Below are 22,371 nucleotides of genomic sequence, written 5' to 3' on the forward strand. Positions count from 1 at the left end.
TGAATCCTGTGTATCACTCCAACTGAGAAGTATTTCCTCAGCATGGGGACATTCATTTTCCAAAGGTTCTCATGAAAATGAGGGAGATTTTCTCAATTTTAAACAATGATTTGATAGTTGTGGATGTTCCAGTCAGCCTCTCTAGCAATCCTTTATGAAGCACAGAAGTATCTGTGACAGATTTTGCATTCTAGGGTTTTTAATACCATGTGAAATGCTTACATCATGAGGGCTTGATTCCATTGCAAGAAGGCAAGAGACATTCAAATAGGGAAGGGGCAACCTTATAGACTTCATTTACAGAAGTATCTACGGAAGTGATCTGTAAATACCAGTTGGAAGTCTTCCAACATTCATTTAGCTTTATGGGTTGGAGCTTCAACCACCTTGGGGCTTCCTTTTGACAAGTGGCTCTTTCTAAAGAGTAACTTTGTTTCCATGGCGTTGTTTTCTTCCCTCTCTCATGTTATTGCTTGCTACATCTCATTTGTACATGCTGCCAGGAGGAGTGTCAGGAAAATGGAAAATTGTTGTCATACTTACCTGTAATCTCTTCCTGACAGCATGTTTCCCTCCCTTATCCTGTCGCGAGCTTGTTACAGAACACCTGTATAGGAGAGGGAGGTTACTTTTATTGCTTGGGTAAAGTGGTCCTGTGGAGAGCAAGGGCCAGAGATTACCCATTTGTACATGCTGTCAGGAGGAGTTTACAGGAAAAGAAAATTACAGGCAAGTATGACAACAATTTTCCATAATTCCTCTTTATAAGGGTAAAAGCATGGTAAGAATAAAGTGCAAACAGATTATCAGGTTGTTTCTAATCTCCACAAAGGAAGTCCTCAGAAAACAGCAGAGGAACTGGACAGGTCTGACACCTTACCAGACCCAAAATGGTCTCTTATTATGGAGTTGCGTTAGACTCATAAAATACAGATTGCAGCAACAATTTTAGATACAAATTTTGCAAGGGAAAGTACCAAAGCTGCCTGTGGCCCAAGTCACTGATAAAATAGGTTATCTGGGTCATACGTGAAAAAAATCTCTGACAAGGTAGAAAAAGAAGCCATAACAGACACAGCTAGGGAAGACTCAGCTCATGAAAGAATAATTCAAGGCTGTCTCATCATAAGGCGTGCTACAGGCAACCCTAAGACATTGGTGGAGTGTGGGCTGGGAGAACTTTACAGCAGGACTGACACTTGTGTCTAAAAAAACACAGGGTCAGAGATGTCCACTACTAGGGACGATTATCTAAAATTGGAAAGATCAGCCGTCGCAGTGATAAATCTCCATCAATAAAACATTGAAGAAAAACTAAGCTAGCAGAGATGGAGGTTTTGAACCTTGCACCTATCCATACTCCTGAGCCACTACAAAAATAAAAATATAAGACATGCAGGTAGAGATGTTATCCTAGGCAAGCCATACCCATACCCATAACAAGAGGAAATCATCCCAAAACACAATAAAACAAAGTTCCTGAACTGAAAGTTCCTGTTCCTGAAAGTAACTTTGTGATCTCCTGTAATCACTGTAGTCCCCCCATATCTCTTAGGTGGTACAAACCCACTTACAATTACACAATGCAGCACACATTGGATATTTTAAATTTATTTCCTAATAAAATTAATATTGTACACATGCAGACTAAAACCAGTATGAAAGATTCCACAATTCTTTTAAATAATCCTTAAATATAACAGTGTCTGCAACCAATTTATTTAAAAAAAATACATTTTACAGCAATTCAGCAACAGAAGCTGTTTTAATACAGAACTCAAAATCAATGCCATCAAACTATGGTTCCATAAGAAAGATACTGTCAAGGTATAATGTGCAAAAGTATAGATAGAAAGAAAACCAAAACAGCCTGTTAATTGTCTTTCATTGTAATTTATTGTTAGAAAAACATGATGACAAGAGTCCATATCCAGCAAACTTCTATTTGCTCCATATATGCTGGTGAGTTCAGCGTCTGTGTCTGCTGTGTCCAGAATGACCACTGCTGTGATGTTTACTTTTGTGTGACCTTTCAAATGAGCGAGAACGCTCCCTTCGATCTCTGTGATGATGGCTCCGATCATGTCGGTGTTTCTTAGAGGGATCTCCATGATCCCTGGATTTGCCTGGGGTAGGGGAATGTGACCTTTTCTGTTTATGTCCATGTCTGTTTGAACCTCGCAGATCATCCCCACGATGCTTAGATTTGAGGTGTGGTGATCCATGGTTGTGGTGTCTGCGTGGGCTATCACTGTGGCTACGAGAACGGCTTCTTGACCTTGAGCTGTAGGTTCCAGATCGACTCCGTCGGTTGTTGTAGCTTGAGAAAAAGAAGACTCTTTTAGTGGTGTTTGTCAACACTAAACTCTGATTTACTATAAACCAGGCAAGTCAAAATTGTGTTTTAGGCCCACATAAAGCCCTTTTCTTCCGGCCCTTAAACTAGTTTAGGAATTGAAATGGCAGGAGGCGCTAACCAATTAAGGTAAAATTAAACTTTTCAGAATGAGTATTAGAGGACTCTTCATTGACCCTTTTCCATGGTAAAATTAAAATGTATACTCCAATGAGTGTATTTATGCATTATTCCCCTGTCAATTCACTCTAAATTCAACTATAATATCTTTTATACATATAGCATTTACTATCGTGACAGCTGTGCACTTATGACAATGACCCACTAGGTGGCAGAACGAATCATTGTTTTAATAGGCACTGAAATACTGACAATTTAAAGCTGACAGAGTTTCTAGCATTTCATTCTACTTTTCTGTGTTGCTGTTAAGCGAGATTTCCCCTCATTTCCTGTCCTGGATACGGCCTATTTACAAAATAGGAAGTATGTAAATCCCTCCATTAGTAGTATAACCTGACAGAAAGAAAGAAATTGGTTATGGAATACCTAAGCGATGTCATTTTTTTCTAGAATATAGTAAGTGTGACAATCCGTAGCCACTTCCAACATAACACAATTTTGGCTTACAGTTTCTTCAATTGGCATCCCTTTTTCCTACCATAGGACAAATATCTAACATGTCCCAAGAAACTACAACAGTGTGCATAATATTAAAAAACAATGGGCACAAATATTTCAACTCGTCAAATATGAGAAAGCTATTTTCTAGTGAACTAAATAAAGAAAGTTTCCTTCAATCCCTCAGGGTTCAGAAAGAATGCTATAATGCTCAGTTGCAGAAAATGTACACTTTTCAGGGATCATCAAAAAATAAACATAACAAAGATGTACTTTATATTCACTATCCTAAAGTTAAGCTGCATTTTGATGATTTAAGAAAACAAGCAGAGTTGTAACCTAAAGCTGTGAATCAAAATACCTTTCCTTGATCCCATTTCAACTAAAATCCATATAGTATTATTGCACACCTGTATACTGCTTTATAAACCTGGTCAGTCTGTTCAAAGGAAAAAGCATACTACTAAAAATATTGAGATCGAAGGATTTGAACTTACTGTCTTCGTGGGGATCGAGATCTTGATTTTGTCCGTGATCTTGACCTACTGCCACTTCGGCTTCTTTTGATTTCCTTACGCAGCCTACAAGATATGGAAATTATTTAACTGGTGCTAAAAATCGGTTAAACCCACAAAATAGGTTCAAGTATAAAGAAAACAAAAACCTCTTATATTATCAACAAAGGTGCTATTACCTAAAATTAAAAAGGGAATGCTTTTTCTATTTGGTTTTACTTTTGGCATGCTTGTAAACCTTTTTCTTTTACTATACAGTGAAAATAATTGTACACTTACCTTGACAGCCTGGAAATTCATTCAGCACTCCATTTGTATTAAGCTAGTTTTGCAAACGGGGCAATCAGCTAAATTGTGTGGGGAAGTTAGATGTAATCTATGAATAGTGTCCAATCCTTAGGACTTACACGTAATAAATATCTTGTTTTGGTCTTTTGATGTAATTCCTAGTCTATGTTTACCTTTTTTGACAGTGATTGTTACCTCTAATAATGAATTTTATTTTTTCTCTCTACTTGTACTTGGTGTTGCCATGTTTTATTCCTGTTGGTCTGTTTGAGGTTGTTTGGATTAATACTAGTTAAGGGTCTGCTTAAAGCAGCAATTCTCAACCTGTACCTAAAAATCATCCACACATTTCAAACAAGCTACATTATCAAGTTAGCCTTTCTATCATAAACATTACGCACCCATTATAAGGGCTCTTTAACGACTGTTTTTCCTCAGGTTCACGTTTGACTTTTGCAAGTACTGGAGACTTCTCTTCTACTTTCACTTCCCTTGGAGTTGCTGCAAAATAAGACAAAGTATGGTGCTCAAAGTAATTTTTTTTATAACATTTGGTATCTGCAAGGCTGATAGGAAATGCAAATAGCTGCAGTAATGTCTCTAAATCTGGCTCCAATACAATTAGTTCATCAGTTATGTCTTGTATATTAGTATAAATCTACATTATTAGTATCCCAATTTGAATGCATTGCAATGTCAAAATGTATTACAGTCCAAAGATCAGAATAGGCCCCTGGCAGAAAAGCAATGACATCCTTTATATAAGCAAAATAGAGGTTCAATGGAGAGAGAAAAAAGCCTGATGAAATCATCTGATTATAATAACTGCAGAGCCCCATGCAACAGTGCTGGAAAGATGTAAGGAAACCAATACACCTAATGTTACCATTTATATTCAATTACAGTTATTCAGGCAGCTACATGTGACGTGATTCTGTTGTATTCTGCCAGAGTAAACTTGATCTTGCCCAATGGACAAATATAACTGCAGTTTTTGTAAAAGTGATAAGAACAAAAAAAGGAAACTGCAGTAAAGGGAAATTTCAAAAAAATGATTTACAAAAATTGATTCATTGTCAAGAATAGTTATTAAAACTACCTAAATACTTGCTCTGCATAAATAAAGTTATATAAATATGACAGACAGAATGAAAAAATGAAGCATATGTACATGGTTTAGATGCTGGAGAAAAGCCTCCTATTGTAGAAAGGGCAGGCGTTCCATCGGGGTGTAATCCCTTAGCCTTTAGCTTGGCTTCCTGTAAGGACACTTTTCGCTTCTCTACTTCTTTGTCCAATATTTCGAAATTCGGCTGTTGATGGAGGAAAAAATACAATATATATCAAAACGATTCAATACAAATACACAAGAACATGTAAAGACATGTCGAGAAAGGCTGGCCTGTTTTACAGAATACAAAGGGGTATACAATTGTAGTAGCAAATAATGTTGGTTAGTACTGGGAAGAAACCTGGAAATGACATTATTTTGATTTAAATATATTAGGATCTTAATAAATTATTGATGTAAGGACCACTCTTTATCAAAGTACTGCTAAGAGAAAAAACAAGTTACCTTTTTCCGTGTGTAAAGCCTGAGAGCTGTAAAACAAATCTCTTGCATGTTTTCCTCATTAGCTCCAAAAAGTAAAAACCAGTGAGGCTTATTGGGTAAAGGAATCTGAAAAAAATGGAGGGGGGAGAGGTAAGTTACCCTAAACTTTAGGTTAAGCATAAATACTCCTAATTACTTATATTTCAAAAAATAAGGTTTATAACACTTTTTTTTAGACTACATGCAGATTTACAGCAGTTTAATAAACCTATTGAACTGAGCAGACGCAAAGTATTCAGAACTAGTCAAGCACTAGAAATACTCTACAGAAAGTAGTCCAGTGTCATCTACATTAACCACAATCACTTTATTTACACTGTGAAAAACACCCTTTGTGTAAAGGACACAGAAGGAAAACATCATCTAACCTGCAATACTCTTGCCGCAAGATAAATGCACGCACATGCTATTGTTTCAGCATCAAATCTGACAAACACATTTGTACGAAGGCAATCATTCATGTAATTCCTGGAAAACACAAACGTGAAAACTGGTTAGCCACAAAATGTGCTACACAATACAAATTGTTTGGAGACTCAGCATACTTTGTTTTTTTTTCTTCTCTCTGAACTCTAGCATAAAATTATACTAACATATACACAGTTAAGCCTTGTACAGACATGTACAGACTGTCATCAGTATATAACACATTATAATAAAACAATGCAGTATATATGGGAAGTGTAACCTCATTAGGATTTCTCCTAGTAATGAAAATAAGTTTAAATAGAAATAGCTAATTCTGCACTGCTAAATTCTATAAGCCAAAAGGGCTAACAAATGATCACAATAGAGATTTTCTTTTAATAGCTCACATATTATGTCTGCCAACATCTATAAAAAGAATACCTGGTTAAAGCCTCACTTATACACTATCCTAGCTATATAATAAATTAATACAAATGTATTTCTTCTATATCACACTGGTTTTCATTTATGGTCCACTACAGTCAATGCAATTCCTAAGTCACCAAGAGGCACACATGCACTTATTTTGGAAGTTTGTGATTGTCTCGTCATGGTTTGTCAGCAATATATTTTCACTGAGAAAGTGCACTATGGATAAACTATTACTGTAGTTTCCAAGTCTTCCTTGGAATAATTCATTTTGGGTAAAAAAATCAGAAAGTCAAGTTGAAAACAATAACACAAATATGTATAATAGATATGAATCCTTATCATGTTGCTCCAACAGAGCTAAGAGGATTAATCTGCTGGTATTAGTCTGTGCAAGCTAACAAGAAACTAACTCTTACGGACACAGGTTCCAAATGTTAAACAATGTGTGCTTGTTGGATCAGACATGTCTCAAAGTCATGATTTTTATCTCACCTGTTTTTCCCCACAGGACAGTGAAGACTCCAATGCAGAGATGAATACAACATTCTTTGTTTTAACTCACCTTACGTTCATTTATAGAAATAATACTTTTGTAACAAACTATGGAAAGTGTTATATCCTTTTCATACATGACCTGTATTTTTATAAATGTCATATAGGGATATATAGCTAAATATATACTATTGCCTGCTTAAGTGCACAAAACATAGAAGTTCTGAAAGCAAATATACAAATCCTTTGGAACCCAGGACAGAACTAGAAGATGCGGCCAGATGGATATGGACCACTTCAGTGAATCTCGGATGAAAGCTTGCACTGCATTGGCTGAAGAGAAGGGCAGCCAATCAGGCCATCCAGAGGTTGGTGTGGTGCTGAGGGTACAGTTCTATGACTTACCATCATGGACTACCCTTTAACCAAAGAGTAGAAAAAAGAACAAAGTTAAACAGAGATCTCCAACTAAGGTCTAGCTTAAGCCATGAAAACAGTAAGCAGAAACATGTATGTAACCTTAAGCTCTAAAAATTTGCTCCCTAGCTCATGGAGCACAAATATATATATATATATACATTTATAAATATTTCTGCTACTATTTCCCTGGCCCATTAGGAATATAAAAACACGCTTACCAAGCTGTTTGAACCAGAGTCTGATTTTTTTCACATTCTAAAACTTGAAGGTACATTACAATGATCTAAAAACAAAAACAAACAAAAAACAGAAGTTTTACAATGGTAAATTTTAACATTTTGTGGGGGAAAGTGCAGTATAATGCATAATTGTGCCTAGATAAAGTCTTACTCTAGGATTTAAACATGGCAAGGTAGGATGTCCATGACCGGTGTACAACTGGCACCTCCAGATGATAAAGAACTTCCAGCGGAGCAATGCATAGCGTAAGAAAATCTCCTAGATTTAAACAAGCTTCTAAAACTTGAGGTATTAGGGATAACCCACTTTGGGTTTAAATACTAAAGTTTAGAATTAAAGGTGCAGTCAAATCCAAATAAAAAAATTAGGTTTTTTTTTTAGAAAATGATGAGTTACACCACCTGCCTGTTTCTTACTTCACTAAAGGATTTCCATTTAACATAACTGACATTGCCACAAAGGGGTCCTGACATGCAAAAGCTGTTCCTGATTTAGGCAGGACCAGCTAAATGTCTCTAGTGAGACAGGAACAAAATATAAATAATGGCAGGAATGTCTTTTTTGTAGGAGTTTTGCTGACCTAAATAGCAAGCCATAAATTTATACAGTTAGGTACATAAATATTTGGACAACTTTCTCATTTTTGTTCTGTACATTACCACTAGGTAAGACACAGTAAACAATCTTCAAATAGTAATGCATGAGCTCACCTTGTGTGGGTGTTTTACATGAACACAAAATCCCAACTCCTTCAACACTCTTCTTTCCGCCTTGATTACTTGGTTTTTGGTATTTATGTAGCTTTGATCAAGTATGAGTGAACTTGGGGTCCTAATTGGTGGGAAACAAAATCAAAATGGCTTTGAAGGAAAAAAAAAAATTCTCGCTGAATTTATCTTTCCCTCCAACCGACTAGACGGCAACAGAAACTTAACATTAGCTTCCTGCAGCCAAGTCCAAACCTTCGCCTCGAGCTGTCCAAGTTTAATTTAAGTGATATTTGGGCATTTATTGAACTGTAATATACACAGAGAAATTTATTATGAAGCTAGATTGAGCAAATAGGTAAAGAAGAGTTTTCATTTAGAAAGTAAATTCTAGAGCACTCCAACATTTAGCTTTAACTATGGCACGCATACTATAATGCACATTTTTTGGTGGCATTTTAATCCTTACTTACCACTGGGAAAATATGCCTCTATTTCCTATTTAAATAAATATGGGACATTGGATGTTGTGGTAGTTTGACACATTCAGCACAGATTAGCCAAGTAAGGATTAGACAAACTCCATAAGCATGATAGCCAACACACCTGAAAACTATCATAGCTGGTTCATCTTTCCACCTCTGTAGTCATTAGGGAAAATGCTTGCTTCCTTTTGTGGACCTATATTCAAACACTTTCAGATGTTAAGATGGGTGGCTGCTGTAAGAGGTATTGCTGCAAATTACAAATTTGGAACTAGTACTGAGCTGTTCAAAGCCCTCAGTATCATTGAAATTAATGAGAGCAGTTCAAAATCATTTGAAGGTTGTGCTTTTGGTTTTTTTTGCAAAGCTTCAGGTCAATCTGACACTTAAAGCATACCTAAACTCAGAATTTTCACTTTACATAAAAGGACATCTATGACACAATCTGCAACACGTACAAGTGAGCTACAATTGCTTACTACATTGTTTTAGCAAATTTTCCCAAATGCAGGTCAATGTCTCCACTACTCCTAAATACACAGCAGTTAAAAATTGAGTACCAGGATCTGGTAAAGATCCTTTGGAACTGCACTACAAAGGATTGATTAGCTAAGTCTTAAACTAAGACTCCTATGTGTAAAAACAAAAAGAATGTCTTGTATCCCCCACAGGGCCACTTCTATAAATTGTATTTTCTTATTGGACTACTGGGTGTGAGAAAGGTCCTAAACATATTAGGATTTTCCAAAGAGTATTCACTGCTTCCAAGAGTCAGACACATCTTTTCTTTTAATGGGACCATCACCATTTTTAATCACAATAAGCCAGAAAGCTATGAAATGGGGCTGCAACTGATCTTGCTCGCCATATCAGTCCCACTAGATTCTACAAATACCAGTGACTAAAGTGTTATTAAACTATTCAAAACTTACTCTGTAGAGTATGATGGAATCATCAAAACATTATGACTAGCACAAGCTACAATAAATGTCAGCTTGTAGAGCTCAACAGAAACATGGGAAACCAGAAACCTATTAAAAGTGCATAGAACTTCATATTCTTCAGCAGAATAAACATGGGTCAGGCCCTGCAATAAATGGTATTAGATACTTATCTATACATACATGACAGATGTGAAAACACTTTGGCTCCCAATCAGTATATCTCTGTTGTTCTTTTCTTTATGGGTGGCTTATTGAAAACAAAGCTATCATAAAAGAACAATAGTGAGTTTACGTACTGAACTAATATTAATCATATAAACTATAAATGATATATGGGGGGAAACAAAATGCAACATTGACTGTCACAATGTTTATGTACATAAAATACAAGCTGATATTAGAAAACAATTTACATAAATCACATCATAGCATTGAATATCTTTAAGAGATTTAAGACCCTATTGACAGTCCATATATACAGCACATATATGAAATGTATTCATATTTTGCACCAGGTTACATATTTAGTTTAACTTATGCTATACATTATGGATCAAATTTAATAAAAATAAATATGTCAAAAGTGGTACATTGTTTTGTGTGGAAATTTGTTGTTTAATATTTTAGGCCTGTAATTCTTAGGAATAACTCCCAGGTATGATAAAGTTTGAACACAAATCATAAATTATAATAAATACCTATAATTTTATAAATAAAATAAACCTTAAAAATGTTAAAAATGTTTAATTTTGTCCAAACAAGGGTACAATAATAGAATAAACTTTTGGATTTAATATTTGGATTTTTTATAACTTTATCACTGTGATCAATGTTTTAAAAGCAGATCACAATGTAATCTGCTTTTAAATTTCCCACCAAGCCACACCTTCCCAATGTACCAACGCTTCACGCATCTTATCAATCGCACCGGGGATGAGATGCAGAACCCCGCTGGGGATCGTTGAGGAAGCTGCTGGATCGAGGGGAGCAGGTAGGATTTTTTTCCCTAGTGTTTCCCGAGTGTGGCTCGGGGAATACGCTTTTGGTATGTAAGTTTCACCCCAAGCTACACTCAGGAATACCGCCAAGCCAGTTAAACAAATTTCCAAAAGTGGAAACAGGTTCAGTTCCCCAGCAATAAGGATTTCAAAGATAGCTCTATACATGCCAGTTCTAGGCAGAGAACATGTTTTTCAGGATACAATCCAATGTCAAGTGATTTCTGCAAGTCAGATGTATCTCTGGAGGTTTTAGCTTCTTGGCCTTAAAGGTTTACAATGTGTGCATGGCACAAAGCAAAACATTTCTCTGAAGTATTTAATGGAAGCAGCCCTTTTACATTTATTAGGCGTCCTGTTTTAAATCACGTCATCTAGTTACTAAGCATTTATTTGATATTGACCAAGGAATGATAATTTAATGTACATTCTTTATTATCAATATAATATACAAGAAACTACAAGAGACAAATGATTTATAATATGCAGTCTAGTTAGTTATCAGGGATTATTTAGTTCTAGGTAACAAGGGTTATTTTAAAACGTAAAAGTGTAACAAACTCCGCTGGCAAAGCATTGCTATTTTTTAATAAATGCAAAAGTTCTTTTTTTCAGACATGTTTACTTTACTCTTCTTCCTATTTGTGTTTAGTAATGTACACTGCACAGCTTATTCTCAACATATTGGGTACAACGCAACTCCTTTACACATGTACACGAGTTACACAATTAATGGTAAAGCAGCTACCATACTTGTGTAAGCAAGTAAAAAGCGCAATTGTGCAAGTATGCAGTACAGAAATAGTTATTCTTTACAAGTAGAATTTAGTACTGATTTATTACCAGTGTTACTGCAATGTGACAATTATGGCTAAAAATAACCTATTCAAGAGAAGCCAAAATATCTGTCAGGTAACCCACTGGCATTTTTAGGAGGATTGAGAAGACAACATTTTTTCTAGTTATTGTAGTGTATCATAAGACCAATTAGGTATAACTTAGTATTTGTATAGTTAGAGCTCAAACACAGTCTTATATTTTCTATTAAATGATCCATACAGAGAGACCCTTTGGAAGCTGCAGCACCATGGCTGCAAACCCTCTAGGCTACGGTCTTCTTTCTGAGCAAACATTGAAAAATCTCACTTATTAAGCCATCTACCCTCTGGGGGCATAATAGACCAGGCCAGTGCAGAAATAGTGAGGCTCTGCCTGGAGAGTTCGCAGCAGCTTCATTTGGGCATGGCAGTGTGGATCTTGCAGAAGAATGAACAGCTAACCAAAATTCTGCAGTGTGAAATTGATAATTGCATAAGGGAATATACAACTGTCAATTAGATCATACTAATATTTTCATTTTACATACTACATAATTTTTCATTCACGCCAACAAGCATATTTTAGAATCTACATTTAAATAATTCAGTCATCAGAACTATTCATTGGGCAATAGCGAAGACAAGATTCAATAAACAAAATCACGACCTTGTTAGCTCTGTAGACAGGAGGCACTTTTAAAGGAAATGGATGATAAAGTGAAGTACCTGTCTCAGAAGTCAGTAATCGGAGAAACAATTCTCTAATTTACACACAGAATAAAATTTTATATGGGTTATCTTACAGCAGCACATTCTATTTTCTTTTTTCTTGACATATGTAAACGGTATGCAAGACACAAAAAGAACTCCTTATATCAGTACTTCAAGGTGTTGCCATGAAACTTTTATGATGTTTGAAAGACATGTAAAAGATATCAGCTAACATTTCTTAGACTGGCATTTGGCATTCTCACAAATTTTTAAAGCAAAGCCAAAAGCAAATACATGTCTACCGATACCACCATAAGTTTCACAAATGTTAAAAATTACAAAATGTAACCTTTTCTTAATAATGAAAACCCTGCATGCTTACGATGACAGGTCACGTACTGGTACCCTGCATATACATTCTCCTAAATTTAAATAACATTTTCCCTGAGTATTAGTGTGGACTATGTAGTACTTTTAAGCTTCAAATGGACCACTTTAGCCACTTCTATCCAACACTGTTTCTGCTAAAAGAAGAGGAGTATACTCATCTTTTATGCACCCCATTTCTTGAAATGCTGTATCCCTCCTGCCTGGCTGCTGCAAATATTTATCTTATGGGATGGTCTAAACACACAATAACCCTGACATTTGCAGTTCTCTCCCTTTGTATTGCACATTTGTAGTGACACGTAAACTGGCGTAAGAAAGTGTATCATGTGGCAAAGCAGAAGGTAATAAACACACCTGAAAGTTCAGAATACCTGCAGAAACTGTTGAGCAAGGAAATAGGGGTGTTTCAAGTGGTGGAAAGTATATTCATTTTTCTTCTAGCAGGTACGGTATTGGATAAATGTGGTCCAGTGCTGAGGAGGTAAATTTTGGAAATAAAATGATGGTGGCCAATTAGCAGAACCCAGTCCTGAGGTTTCTATAACTAATACCCTAAAAACAGGTAAATCAGACAACTTACAGATAGCCAGCAGTATGATGACAGTTCTAATAAAACCATCAATTGACTGATCACAGACAAAGTTACCCACATATCAGTGACAGACAATTTAATGAAAAAGGGTAAAAACCACTTGGTTGTACGCATGAGTAACTAAGACAAAGCAAACAATATTTCATGACTTCTTTGCTACATGTGCTATGTTTAACCATAAAATAGTCAGGGCAAAATCTGGTGTTGTTGAGTGTACTACTGAAAAGAATAATCGGCAGTAGTATGAATCCAGGTACTTTTGCACAATGCAATATAATGTGTGCAAGAGTCTTAGTGTACACACAAGAATACAGAAAGGTACACCTGCAGAACAAAACTTTGTACTTTGTTTTACCATGGATAATATGATAAAACCTAGTACAGCTTCTCATTACTGCCTAAAGGTCAAATAACTCAATTTAATAATTTATTAACCATAAGCCTGAACTGTTCTTACCCATAGTCTGTTATTTTCAGAGAATACATTTTATTTATAGCCATAGATTAACTCTCTGTAAGATATATTTTTAACAAAAAGTAAGAAATTAAAATCCAAATCTTGTAATTATCAATAACATAGTATTAAGAGGTCAGTAAGATGTTATTGTAAACAACTAACATCTAAAGGGCACTTGCAGACAATGCTAGTTTAACTTATGCTAGGCAAAAGGAAAATCGGGCAGATCTGAAAACTTCATCCAGTCAATACTGATTCACCTCCGATATATTGGGGCTGCTCACACAATGAACGACCAGCCATATAACGACCATGGCCACATGGTGTGTGGGGCTATATTGGCCAGTGCAAGGTACCTGGATCATACATGTTATTGCCTTCAGCCAGCTTTAGACACAAAAGGACCTAGTAATTGTTAAAAAAAAAAAAAATAATCCAGTGTAAAAGTACAACATTTTTAAAAGTTTAAGGAAAACCTGTCACACAGCTACATATCCATATTAGAAGCTTATAAAAGAAACTATAATCTTTGTTTTCTGATGTCTCTGCACCAAAGTATTACCTAAGTAAAAGTGACCTTTCTCCTGACCTCCTGGTCAGTGAAGTGCTGTCGATATGTTATGGCAGGCACATCCTAGGTTGGTACTTGGCCACATTCCCAACTGTGTGGCACAACTTGCCCTGGTCAAGCACCAACTTCCTAATATGAACTTATCATTTCCATGTATGAGTGCCCTGGGTTTTGCAGGGCCTGGAATATAATTAAAGCTGAAGTGATGTGCAGGAATCTGTGTGCTTGCATTAACATGGTGCCACTATACAGATTAGTGAACAAAATTAATTTAAACATCAGTGCCCCAGATTTCACAAATAAAGACTGCGTCCATTGGAGGGTACATGAAAACCTTCTTTACTCTGTGACAGTCTAATTCTAACATCTCGGCTGCAAGTGGTTTCAAAACATTGACAATATTTATAAAATATTCCTGGTAAATTAAAACTCTTAAGGTGTTCAGTTACCATGGCTGATCAACACATTTTGGGTATTAGTTTACCAAAAGTTGCTTTGTCTATTGCATAAAACAAAGAACACAAATCCAGAAGGGTCATATGGAAAATCAGAGATACCAATGGGTGTGTGTCTCTGTATGGTTTCTGGAACTGCGCCATTATTCAGTAAAGTGCTTACATTGAATGACTCCAAACCAGTCTCATTCAGTTGAATGGAAGCAGATGAGTCCTAAATTGAGCCTGCTGTGGAACGCTGTGGTCAACTGCAAGTCTGAAATGGCCCTAAAAAATATACTTTGTTCAAAGGTTGCTGTAATGCATTTGCTTGAAACCTTTATATAGTTCCACATATGTAAATCTAAAATATTTTTCAGTTATGGTGTATAGCAAAATTGAGAAAAGAAGTGAACATATAATGTATATTACAACACTACTGAAAAAACTGGATGGAAGAAGAGTAATTCTACCTTTACACAGGGCAAAAATGTGATGTTGTAGGTCCGTAACCAAGATAAAGAAAGTGGAAAGGTTAAAAGTGCTAAATAGCTAAACCAAAGTTTTCCAGTAATGTAAATCTCTAATGGATTAGTTGAATTGTAAATGCTGAACTCCTTTAGTAATAGAAATGTGTGGTATAAACAAGCTTGAGATGTTTTTACTGTAAGAGTGGACTCGATGTTTGAGAGATGCAACATAAATAACCATTAAATTAAACTTGGACAGCAAAGACAAAAGTTTAACATGACACAGGAGTCTGTCCAAATGGTTCACCAGTGGCCAACCTGTGAGTCCCCGATTCCAGTGACCTATTCTCAGAGCACTGGCTTCTCCATGGGGATTTTCGACACTTCACTCACTGTTGACGAGAGCTTCATCTCTATGTACCACTCCACATCACCCAGGCATTGGTAAATGTAGCTGGTTGCTGTATAGTCGGTTGCAAGGGAAAAAAATGTAAAGTCAATACACATGTTTAGAATATAAAAAAGGTAACAAGACTTTTCTTCTGCTTGCTTTACATGTCATAACCACTACTCTTGGCGTCTGCTTAGATTTCTCAAGATGCTCTGACTATACTAGGAAGTATAGAACTTAGATTCAAAGTGCATATGTAAAAAAAATAACATAAAGACCACATTAAAGAGTTGCTTTAATATCTTCTATGTCTTCATTCCACATGACATGCATGCTGAAGTGATATAATAATAACTCATTACGCCAATGTGTATTGACATTTACTGTAAAGCAAACCAAGTTTCTAGAAACAAGACATTTTATTAAAAGTCACCATTCTGACCAAAGCTTTATTTGTAATGGTGTCACAAAATACAGCCATAGACCTTAAAATTCAAAAAAGAACACCACTTCATGTTTTTGCAATCCTACAGTAGAGCTAGGGGGCAGAACATTTTGTTTCAGAATAAACATAAAGGGTTTGTGTTTTTTTAATGTAGTATTTGAGACTCATATCTGTAAAGGCTCTTCCATTACATGTAAATGTGAATTTAACCTCCCTGGAGGTATAAATAAGTATTTTTAAATGTAAAAGTGGTACATTTAAAAACGTTTAGTATTTTAAATTTTCCCGCCTCCCAGCCTCTGCCGACATCTGCTTCCTCTAGCCTCACATCCCCAACATTCATATGCCGGCCAGGCATCGCCAGGTTACATAGATGCCCCGGGCATCGCTGGAAGACACTGTGGGCACGTGGGACCCAGGTAAGCTTTTTTAACTCTCTAGCAAATCCACCACGAGTGTGGCTCGGGGTTACGGCTTTTGGTACTGAAAATTAACCCCGAGCCACACTCGGGATTACCACCAGGGAGGTTAAAATTTGTGGTTGAAAAACTTGCGGGGGACCAAAAAACCAAAATGGGTATGTATACAAAAAGGAGAGCGGACTTTAAATACTGCCAAAACAAAGCTCAATAAGGTGTAGTGTCTGCACTGTGGTTAATCTATTCAATGTAAAGTTTAATATGGAATATTTGTAGATTACAGTTTCCCTGTTCAGACAAGCAGTGGGAACAGAGGTTCATAATAGTTGGCACCTTGCTAGCACCTTGCTAGCAGCCCCCACTTTTTACATTACTGTACTTTAACTTAACCGCCTGTTTGTATAAGTTCATAAACAACTAAGCAAAGAGAAACGTTTCTTTACATAAACCAATGCACCCAGTGAATCTGGATGTACAGAACCAATTACAGGTATATAGGCTTATAACCAAGGGGGGTCGTGTTTAAAGGAGAATAGTTACTTCAAACATTACTTTTTATTTTGGTGCCTTTCCCTCATCACAATCTGCAGCTCTTTTGTGTGTTTTGGTCATTTAAATGTGGTAGATTGGTCTAATTCTCTGCTCTGTGAGGGTTGTGTGTTTACCAAGAAGTCAAACCAGGAATAACTTTACATTTATTGTTAAACTCTAAAGCAGGTATCTCCCCAGAAATGTTGTGATATTGTGACCCAACTTTTCAGTAACCACCCAAAAACAGCCAGGGTAGTTACTGAAAAGTGATGGGTGAACACTGCTGAAGAATGCAAACTGCTTATACTAAAGAAGAAAATAATCTACAAACATGGGCTTTAGGGCTGAACCATTTATGGAATGTCACAAAACTAGATCACAAAGTAAATGTTTTAACATTCAATACTGATCACTGAAACATAAAACCATTGTTCAAAATATCTCACATGCTATTTAGTTTAATAAAGAAGCGACCCTCTCATTTTTACTTATAAATTCTACTACAAAAATCAAACCTGAGTCTTGTCTCTCGACTTGTCACTAACTTAGGAGTCTGTTAATTAGGCCTGGGGATCCATACATAGCTAAGTGCTGAAAACAAATTCCAACACAAGACCTTAATAGAAAAAATTATGCAAGATGTCCAAATAAAAGGATTACCGGCAGGATGAAAAATATAGGGAGCAAGATTATCAGAGCCACAACACAAATCTGCAGTACCTGTGTAAATACCTAAATGTTTCCTCAAGAAAGCAAAATTGGCAATATTCAAAATAATTGCTGAAAAAAAGATATATCTTAAATTCTACAGCAACTTGAATACTGATTTTCATTCTATAGACTTGGAGGAGGACAATATGGTAAAGCTTTTGAAGAGTATTTACCAAATAAATAACTGCAGTTACATAACAAAGACACATACCGTTTTGCTCTTAATTGGCGCAAGTGATGAAAAACGTTTATCACATCTCTAATCCTTCTGGGTGCTTCTTCAATTTTGGAAGCGAGATTGATACAAGCCATGGCAACAATCTGAAAAGAAGTCATTTAGATGAGAGTACCATATTTCAACAATTGGTTCAAAGAAAAAGCAAGGAAAGGAAGTAAATGATAAGCAAGTAAAAAGCTACATTTAAAATGACATACAAAGCATTTGTTTGCTTTTTTTGACATAGGTGCGAACAAGACTAAAAAAATCAGTGCACAAACCTCTGACACCCATATACCTTTCCCCTACTCAGGGCAATGTCACGTGTCATCCTGTCACTGGTAACAACTAACCAGTAATCTAATCACTAAAAACTGCAGAGAAGATACACACCTGCTTCAATGTGTCACGCTTCTTCTGAGAGATGTCATTCCAGAACAATGTTACCCAAACAGGGTTCCTCCAGAGGTTGCTGGAGCAATGAGCAACTTGTGACTGTCAGTTCAAGTGACACCAATGATCCCTTTGGCTATCCGTAATGGTGACATTTTTCCCAAAGGACAGAAATATAGGAGGAATTCCTCCTACTGCCAACCACACTAATACACTTTAAACTGAGGGTATAGTAAATATAGCAGAGCGTCTCTGATAACCTGAATGTTATCTCACATAAAATTCTATACAGACAGCCTTCACACACCACAAACCACAGATGCCCTAATTACTGGTCGGGGGCTCTGGGAATAGAAAGTAATGGAATTTTTATGATGAAACCCATTTACATACACACAACCTGCCAACATGGCCTTGTATCTGTGGAAACACATGCACTTTCAGATGTCTGCATTTACCGTATTTTCCGGCGTATAAGACGACTGGGCGTATAAGACGACCCCAGCTTTTTCAGTTAAAATATAGAGTTTGTTCCATTTAAAAAAAAAACAGTAACAAAGAAAATTTTTACTTTCAATAATAGAATTGTCTACCATTCTATGTAAAAATGGTCACACAGCGCCACCTAGTGGCTGATTTGTAAATCACACTATTTTTTAACAAGCATGTAAATGTATACCGCATGGCTCACAGCGTTTCCCGAAGCTCTGCCGGCTGACCCGAACTCGGATCTTCTCCCCGTTCAGGGGATTGGTAAGTACCCGGTGTATAAGACGACCCCCGACTTTGACAAACATTTTTTGGGGTTAAAAAGTCGTCTTATACACCGGAAAATACGGTAATTCACTCAAATGGTGAACTGCAGACTGACAACACAACTCCATGAGGCAGTGGCCGCCAACCGGCAATCCGTGGACCTTTTCGCCTTTATTTTGTACTAAATTCCTGAACAGTACTAGGGATGGGGAAATAAAAAGGAGACGCAGCGGGAAGTCAGCGTGGTCTTAAGTTGTATGAGGCAACCATTGCTGAGCCGTACGCTTCAGTATTGTTTCCATCATTACAGCAGTCACCCCGCTCCGCGAATACCAATTCTCATCTGATTGTTTTATTTTATTTCTCAGATGCTCCTTTAGGTAAGTATAATAGTTCGACTATAATAGTAGGTATAATAGTTTGATAACTATCATTTCTTGTTTGGTTTTAGATTAGAATAAAATAAACCCAGAATGAGTAAGAAAAAGCAAACAGATATTTTGCATTTCTTTAGTAATACCAAAGATAATGCAACTAATGATAATAGCAAGAATAGTAATACTTCACCTAACCGTGAGCTTATCAATGAATCAGAGCCCCCACAGTCCTTGTCAGACACCTTTAGGAAGATCATTATTTTACAAATGTATTTATCTTTTCAAAAAAATTGATATTATTGTCTGCAGGATTTAAAATGATGAATTTAGTGGTTTATGAGGTCTGAAAGGTTGGTGACCGCTGCCATGAGGGATGATCTCCAAACATACTACAACGTATCACCCGGCAAAAACAGAACCAGAGCACACAAGGGACACACATCAAACACGATCGGAGCGTGTCAAAAGTGAACAGATAGCCCCTGCCCTTCAGAGAGGTAAGTGATATCTTTTTCAGACTACAAGACATGTATCTGGTGTAAGTAAGGTAATTAGGTCAATACCTATGATTATGTTGGTCCCTTTTTTTTTTTAATACTGTGTTCATGGAGAATAGTGGAGACACACAGGAGACCCCCATATACTTTTGTATTGTGATTTCTAGATAAAGGCATCTCTCTGATAAAAACAAACATGCACCTAAATATATACAGATGAGTTTTGTAAAGCAGAAGCTCCAGCAAAAGAAAAGAAAAAACACATTTTCAGGTGTAAAGTCCCACGCAGTCCTGGCTTCCTTCTTTCTGACGTGGATGGGCATGAACATTTTCTTTTAGCTTAGGTATGGGTCATCCTGAAATGACCGATCGAATGCTCTGCGGCATGGAAATTAAGTGGATTTTTTATTGTTTTATGTCATTTTTGGGTTTACTTCCTCTTTAAACCAAATCCAGAGCACGCACACGAGTATTGGCCATACACAAGCAAAGTATTACAAACTCTGCCCCCCTATCATTGGCACCATGTTTTTCTGGTATTCTTGTGCACATAACATCTTCTCTCTTCAGCTATTGGATAGCTGCTGATGATGTAATCCCTGAGCTGCTGTGACATCATAATGGCACCTGGTTACCCCTTTATGGGAGGAGCTTAGCGATTTCACATACTTCTAATGAATACTAATCAGTTTCCTGTCACAGAAATACAGGAGCCCTGGGAATAAAACTAGTTAGAATCCAGCCCAACCTTCTATGATTTCCATTAGGCATTTCTCACCTCGGAGCTGTGTTTGACAAAGGACTTGGAGTAGAAAAAGCGGTGAAATAACACCTGACCGGTCGCCATGGCCACCTGAGGAAGAGACAAGAAGATGGGAGGAAGACATGAGACAGCCGCCATCTTGGGAGCCCCGGGCCCAGTCACCATATCGCTAGGCCTAGCACACAGAGCCTTCCCCGCCGCCTCTACCCCCTCCTCACCTGAGGCATTCGGAGCAGAATCCCGGCGGACTGGATGAGCTCGCAGCCCAGCACACGTAGGTCTGTCTCCATGTTCAGGTCCAGGCCGTCCAGCATAGAGGGAGTCGGCGAGAGCCGTTCCTCGGGAATGATAGAATTATCGATGGTGAGGTAGACTTCGGAGTAGAGCCGGTCACCGATAAGAATGCCTTCGTTGGGCCGTGGCGGGGCAGCGGGAGCGGAGAGGTAGGGTAAAGCCGCCATCGCGCTCTGCCAGGAACGTAACTGCAACGATGTAGTGGCCGGCTGCGACTGGTCTGCTCGCAGTATCCTTCCGCCTGCGTCATCGCATCAAATGCTGCCCCCTGCTGGTGCTGGCAGACAGTGCGCCCGGCTCCTCAGTTATTACGTGACAGGGCCTCTGTGTTGATGTATTCATGTCAAGGAAATAAAATACGGCTATTATAAGGCATTATTCCCTTATTCTGGTAGAGATAAACCAGATAATTACATCCCCTGTGCGACATTACTGCATGAGAAATAATATATTGCATCCTAGAAATCCTTAGATGTAATGGCTGCCTCAAGTTACTTCATTCACCACAGATTCACCCTTCCCGTCCTGGGTGCGGTGTTGTCACCTTGGCTGCACTCCTGATATTGAATACAAGCATCTCCTTCTCTCCTCATGCATATTACATTGAAGGACCATGATTTTAATGAGTGAAAAACATTGTTTAATCAGTTTATTTCCACAACACCAAACAGGACACCAGGAAATGTAACATTTACTGATGGACTTGGAAGGTTCTCCATTACAGAATGTTTCAGTGAATGTAAGATTCACCGCTTTATATATAGACCCTTTATTAGGTATGTAGTCACAAAAATAAGATGGGGCACAGTACGTGGCCGCCCCACCACACCCCTGCCTGTGTCACTCACAGGGGAAGAAACTTCCTCCATAGTGACGTCATGATACCGGAACCTGCCCATTCCCCCATCGCAGGTCTGAGCCTGTCCACAGACATAAACCACTTCCCGAGTCTGCGATTAGTATGGGAGACCTGGTTCGCGGCTTTGTCCGGTGCACAACCCCCCCAGCAGAGGTCTTTTTTCTGACCCCATGTGAGGGCGAGCCAGACCGGCCAGAGCCGGTGAGTGTGTGTTCACTCCCGAAAAAAGTGAGGGCACGGCGTTCCCACCCATGCCTTCCGCCATCACACCCCTGCCCTTTATACATCATACACGATTTAAGCTGAGAATGTAAAAGAAAATCAGCACAGGAACTGCCAGCCGCAGTCTATGGTCGTCACCCTATGATTTGCTATGTGTTTTTTTTGTTGTTGAATATTTGTTGTCTTTAATAAATATCTATTATGCTAAACCTGTGTGATTTGTACTTTGTCACACTGACGGAATGAATAAGAAGCAGCATCAAATAGCAGTGGACATCATTACAAATCATGTACAATTCCAATGAGACAAACCTGTCCAATATTAATGGTGGCAGGCGGCTGGAGAGGTTTGGACTCCATACAGGTGGGTTCATACCTGTAGTGGAAGTAAATGTTCCCACACAGCTGGGTCACTCGCACTGCAGCTCTAGCGCACACAGATTTGACAGCACGCAGCAATTAGAAGTACTGAACTGCATACCGTTACCTCCATTTATTTCTCATGGGGCTGCTGCAGGCAGTAGCTACATGGCAC

At 37.7% G+C, this 22,371-nt stretch overlaps 1 protein-coding gene across 2 annotated transcripts; it reads right to left on the reverse strand.

The window, feature by feature from the left end:
• Positions 1–1,595: 1,595 nt before the first annotated feature.
• On the reverse strand, positions 1,596–21,002 carry CCNL1 (cyclin L1). Of its 2 annotated transcripts, XM_072408016.1 has the most exons (11): positions 20,680–20,997; positions 20,477–20,551; positions 17,670–17,779; positions 8,095–8,215; positions 7,363–7,427; positions 5,761–5,860; positions 5,354–5,458; positions 4,949–5,090; positions 4,179–4,278; positions 3,472–3,555; positions 1,596–2,320 (listed from the first exon to the last, which is right to left on the reverse strand). In XM_072408016.1, the coding sequence occupies exons 1-11, from the start codon at positions 20,920–20,922 to the stop codon at positions 1,969–1,971; spliced, it is 1,497 nt and encodes a 498-aa protein (XP_072264117.1). In that variant the 5' UTR covers positions 20,923–20,997; the 3' UTR covers positions 1,596–1,968. The 2 variants fall into 2 exon arrangements, with proteins under 2 accessions (XP_072264117.1, XP_072264118.1); XM_072408017.1 differs by lacking the exons at positions 1,596–2,320; positions 3,472–3,555; positions 4,179–4,278; positions 4,949–5,090; positions 5,354–5,458 and having other exon boundaries at positions 5,851–7,143; positions 20,680–21,002.
• Between the last annotated feature and the right edge of the window lie 1,369 nt (positions 21,003–22,371).

The sequence above is a fragment of the Pyxicephalus adspersus genome, chromosome 4, assembly GCF_032062135.1.
Source record: "Pyxicephalus adspersus chromosome 4, UCB_Pads_2.0, whole genome shotgun sequence".
NCBI lineage: Eukaryota > Metazoa > Chordata > Amphibia > Anura > Pyxicephalidae > Pyxicephalus > Pyxicephalus adspersus.

What these genes read in the sequence shown, in the direction of transcription:
- CCNL1 (XM_072408016.1), bottom strand. Translation starts at nt 20,922, where the DNA reads ATGGCGGCTTTACCCTACCTCTCCGCTCCCGCTGCCCCGCCACGGCCC. An exon ending in ATGTAAAACACCCACACAAG is followed by an intron (nt 7,428 to 8,094) that starts GTGAGCTCATGC and finishes TTTTGTTTTTAG; the next exon opens with ATCATTGTAATGTACCTTCA. An exon ending in GGCTTTACACACGGAAAAAG is followed by an intron (nt 5,091 to 5,353) that starts GTAACTTGTTTT and finishes CTCCATCAACAG; the next exon opens with CCGAATTTCGAAATATTGGA.